The sequence below is a fragment of the Alnus glutinosa genome, chromosome 6 (assembly GCF_958979055.1).
Source record: "Alnus glutinosa chromosome 6, dhAlnGlut1.1, whole genome shotgun sequence".
In the NCBI taxonomy this organism is placed as follows: Eukaryota; Viridiplantae; Streptophyta; class Magnoliopsida; order Fagales; family Betulaceae; genus Alnus; species Alnus glutinosa.
In genome coordinates, this window is record NC_084891.1 from 18730635 (window position 1) to 18735585 (window position 4951).

At 35.0% G+C, this 4951-nt stretch overlaps 1 protein-coding gene across 4 annotated transcripts; it reads left to right on the forward strand.

Annotated features, from left to right (window-relative positions):
* Positions 1–1758: 1758 nt before the first annotated feature.
* Positions 1759–4672, forward strand: LOC133871321 (fructose-1,6-bisphosphatase, cytosolic-like). Of its 4 annotated transcripts, none has more exons than XM_062308740.1 (12): positions 1759–1927; positions 2029–2088; positions 2182–2256; positions 2337–2398; positions 2967–3033; positions 3117–3230; positions 3369–3455; positions 3599–3669; positions 3748–3813; positions 3974–4063; positions 4237–4312; positions 4409–4672. In XM_062308740.1, the coding sequence occupies exons 1-12, from the start codon at positions 1769–1771 to the stop codon at positions 4523–4525; spliced, it is 1044 nt and encodes a 347-aa protein (XP_062164724.1). In that variant the 5' UTR covers positions 1759–1768; the 3' UTR covers positions 4526–4672. The 4 variants fall into 4 exon arrangements, with proteins under 4 accessions (XP_062164724.1, XP_062164725.1, XP_062164726.1 ...); XM_062308741.1 differs by having other exon boundaries at positions 3977–4063; XM_062308742.1 differs by having other exon boundaries at positions 2038–2088.
* The last annotated feature ends 279 nt before the right edge of the window (positions 4673–4951 follow it).

The following is a 4951-nucleotide window of genomic DNA, read 5'->3' on the forward strand; positions in this document are numbered from 1 at the left end:
TTGTAAATTCAAAAAACTTCATGATAAGGAATTTATCCGTACCTTGTTTTTCAGTTTTATACTTGAATTCCAAAGCCTCCCAGATTTCTCTTGGTGACTTGATTGAAGTAAATAGGTCGTAGAGACGATCAGAAAGCGTGTTCAGAATGTGTCCTCTGCATACCACTTCATCTTCTTCACGTTTCTTACGTTCTACCTTTCTTTGAGCATCTTCATCAGGCTCAGGTTCTGGAAGTTTTGGCAAATTTGGATCCAAAACGTATGAAATTTTCAACGCCGTGAGCAAGAACATTAACTTATCTTTCCAACGAGTGAAATTCGTTCCATCAAATCTGTCTAATTTCACAAAGTCTTGATTCATCATTTTGAAAGTCATCATATCAGATTCTGATCCCATTGCGTATTATCACCTTAAAATTGTTGAGTAAAATTGAGCGGAAAAAACAAAATTTAGAAAAATCAATGCGACTTTGAGGAGTGTATAAACACTTTCTTTAAGGTGATAATTGCCCCCACTTAAAAGAGTTTGTTGCCGGGTTACAAGCAATTCACCTCCAGGATACAACAAAGTCACCAACTGCAGACAACAATTCTGAAGTTTGTTCTTTAGAGTTTCTCTATAAAGTTGTGTAATTGATTTGAGAAAGTGAGAGAATAATAATAATAAATTCGTAGGAAAGTATATCTATTTATAGATTTTAAATGGCATTTATTGAAAAGTTGTATCTTTTCAACTTGTAGTTGCAAACGGTTACCTATATAAATTATAGAGTTAGTTACATATCAAAAACTGCTGCAGTTGGCTTAGTGGTTCAAGGTGCCTCTTCACAAACACCATGGCAAAGGTTCGACTCCTCACATCTGTACCTAAGCAGTTATTTTTTAATAACTGTCATAACTGAAGTATGGGCCTCAAGTAGGCCCAACATGGACCTCAAGTAGGACGATCCAAGCCCCCAAGTCCGAGCCCACGTGTATTTAATGGACCAGGCCTGTATGTTAAATGAAAATAAAATGCAAACTTTCATAGTAATGGAGTTTCGAACCTCTCACCTAGAACACAAAAGAAGAAACCTATACCACTTAGCCATATCATTAATATGCCACTTAATTAATATAACAATCTAAAAATATTTATAACAAATATCTGTGTCTATTACTTTTCCGTTTTATATTTTGGCTGCTTGCATGATTTACAGTTGGTTACACCTTTTAGGAGTGGTCATTATTTTTCGCAACTATTTTCATTCACCCCGACACTCAAAATGAGAAAAAATAATGTTCTTATGGAAATAGGGAACAATTAGTGGTAAGTAAGTCGGTAGAAAAATTAGCATTCTTATTTTTGGAGGCAGTACGTACGTCGGACTTCCGGCATCTTGAATTTGGCAATTGTATTATCTTAAAGTCACCAGCCACTTTTTCCGTGCCAACCAACTTCCCTATATATCAGGGAACAAAGGAAATTATGTTGATTCATGAGTCACAAGAAGCATATATATATATATATACATATTATATATATATCAGTATCATTCCAATCGATCTCATTGCCCAAGTGTTCCACAGCATCGCATCAGACCAAGTTGTCATCAATATCCCTTTCACCTTTCAATTTGTATTCGATCTGGAATATATTATATTCCTTTCACCTTCCAATTTGTATCCCTATCTATATATAAGAACCATATATATATTAATATATATATATATACACATACATACTTATAGTGTATCTATTCTTGGATCTGGTGGTTAATGGTTAGCAATGGATCACGCAGCCGAAGCTCAGAGAACAGACTTGATGACCATCACGCGTCACGTCCTTAACGAGCAGTCGAAGCACCCGGAGTCACGTGGTGATTTCAGCATCTTGCTCAATCACATCGTTCTGGGTTGCAAGTTCGTCTGCTCTGCCGTCAACAAGGTCTTGTTCATGCATGTTTCTGAATTCATTGCCTTTTATGCATCCATGTTCATTTTTCAATCTTTCATTTCATACATTTTAATTAATTAATTAATTCCCAGCTTTTTCAGGCAGGCCTGGCCAAACTCATTGGACTTGCTGGAGAGATCACCAATGTTCAGGTGACCATTTGTTTTCATCTTTTGATATATATTCCTTAAATAAATCCTTCAATTTCCCTTGAAAATTAAACATACATGGTGATTCATTTCCAGGGTGAACAACAGAAAAAATTGGATGTGCTTTCAAATCAAGTTTTTGTCAAGGCTTTAGTTAGCAGTGGGCGCACAGTAAGTTACTAAACATCCAATTGAATTATCTTTTTTCAACATTAACGACTAATTAATGACAAATGAGCTCCTTGTTTCAGTGCATCCTTGTTTCTGAAGAAGATGAAGAGGCTACATTTGTGGAGCCATCAAAGCGTGGAAGGTTTAATTCTACATAAGTTATTCTGTTCCTCCTCTGTTCAAAATATATATATATATAAGGATAACTTTACGAAATGGTATCGAACTATACACCGTTTTGAAAAAATAGTACTGAACTATCAAATGTCTCAAACTAGTGTATCTAAGTTTTCAAACGTCTCACTTAAAGGATACTTCATTAGGATTTATTGTTAAATCCTGCCAAAATTTCTAAAATACTCTTATGTTTATTTTTATTTTTTTAAAAAAAAATTATAAAAATTTTCAAAGATTCAGCCATAAATATTTTTGCAAATTCCGTTAAATTATGACCAACATCTAAATATTAACATTTTTTTTTTTTGGTAAAAAAAAAAAGAGGGTATTTTTGAAATTTTGGCAGAATTTAACAACAAATCCTCACGGATCGAATACCCTTAAGTGAAACGTTTGGAAACTTGGATACATTAGTTTGAAACGTTTGATAATTCAATACACTTTTCTCAAAATGGCATACAGTTCGATACCCTTTTGTGAAGTTTAATATATATGTTTGGAAATTAATTGTTAGGTCGATGATATTAATGCAGATATATTGTTGTTTTTGACCCATTGGATGGATCCTCAAACATCGACTGCGGTGTTTCCATAGGAACAGTATGGCCTCTTAATTATGGATCGCTTTAGTTGGCTTTCTTTGCACAAATATATCAGCGTGATCCATCTAATCTTTGGTGTAGATTTTTGGGATTTACGTGGTGAAAAACAAAGATGACCCAACTCTTGAAGATGTTCTACAACCTGGAAAATATATGTTAGCAGCTGGTTATTGCATGTACGGAAGCTCTTGCACGGTATAAGGAACAAAAAGAAAAATAAGCATTAATTTGTGTTTTGTTTGAATTCCTCTGATGATTTGATTACTTAATTGTTAAAGTAGAGTCTGAAAATCCTTTTGCACTTTGGGTCGCGTCGGTGATAATTGCATGCAGCTTGTGCTTAGCACCGGAAGTGGTGTCAATGGGTTTACTCTTGATCCATCTCTTGGGGAGTTCATGTTAACTCACCCTGACATCAAGGTATCTCCCATTTCTTTCTCACATATGACATAACTAACGGTAAAACAAAACACTAATGTTTTATACAACATTATCATGGCCGGACCGATTCAAATGTAAGTTGTTTGAAACTATCACATCAGCATTTTGCCTTAATTAAACAGATTCCCAAGAAAGGAAAGATTTATTCGGTAAACGAAGGAAACGCCAAAAACTGGGATGACGTAACTTCCAAGTATGTGTATTTCATTTATCTTTGCATTATTTCTAATTGCATGCCCAAGTTATTTAATACAATCTGAATGTTACCCAGGTATGTGGAAAACTGCAAGTTCCCTAAAGATGGTTCCTCACCAAAGTCCCTTAGATACATTGGAAGGTACGTATTTGAACCCATAGATCGAAAGCCTCGAGTTCCTATATATATATATGAAGACAATAATATATAATTTACTAATCTAATCTCAGCAAAATGCAAATGGATTTAAAGTGTTTCTAGTAATATTGTATAATTTATAATTGTATTAATTATTTAAAAGCAGCATGGTTGCGGATGTTCACCGGACATTGCTTTACGGAGGTATCTTCATGTACCCTGCCGACAAGAAGACCCCGAACGGAAAACTACGGTATGTTTAATTTCTGTTAAAATTGTGTTATTTGCACACATTCATTTGGTATACACACTCACAATGGGACGTTGCTGCTAACAAGTAACACCTTGGGAGATTACTCTCTACTAACAACGTTCATTGCAAGTTATCTTTAGTAATTAACTATTGGGCTTGCATAAAACAAACAGCCTTCTCTATGAAGTCTTTCCGATGTCATACTTGATGGAGCAAGCAGGAGGTGAAGCTTTTACTGGAAAACAACGGGTATTAATTTTTTTAATTAACATTTCTCTTTTCGATTTGCTTATATATCACGTACACCAAAGCCAAAGTGGTTAATTCAGGCTGCATGCATTGCAGGCACTTGACTTGGTACCAAAGAAGATACATGAAAGGTCTCCTGTATTCCTTGGCAGCTCCGATGATGTCCAGGAAATTAAAGCGCTTTACGCCGCCGCCGCTGCTGCTGCTGAATAAAACATCCCATATACAATATGTTCAACAATTATATTTCGTGGCCTTAAAATGTGTTTCTTATATTTGGGGGATACATTTTTCTGGTTGGAAACATCTATCAGGAAGTGATTTTTAAATTCATGGATACTGACCTAATTGTGTCCATTTGGACCGAATCAATCATGGAATAAATATTTGAAAAATATGACCATTTAAAAAAAATAAATAAAAATAAAAATAAAAATAATAATAATAATATAAGGTGCGTTTTGATTGGGGATGCTCAAAAGTCAAAACGGTCGAGGAACAAGTGTGATCGTGTACAAACATACCTACGGGCTATGAGTACGACTGCGACCCAAAAGAAGGAAAGAGCAATGCAAACACTCCCATTCCCATGGTTTAAAATTCTCCTATAATCTAATTTGAAATGAGCGTGGGCTGCGC

Bases quoted from the DNA above. Each gene is read 5' to 3' on its own strand.
- LOC133871321 (XM_062308740.1), top strand. From the start codon at position 1,769: ATGGATCACGCAGCCGAAGCTCAGAGAACAGACTTGATGACCATCACG. The intron at 3,456-3,598 runs GTATCTCCCATT...TTAATTAAACAG, and splicing joins TAACTCACCCTGACATCAAG to ATTCCCAAGAAAGGAAAGAT. The intron at 4,064-4,236 runs GTATGTTTAATT...TAAAACAAACAG, and splicing joins ACCCCGAACGGAAAACTACG to CCTTCTCTATGAAGTCTTTC.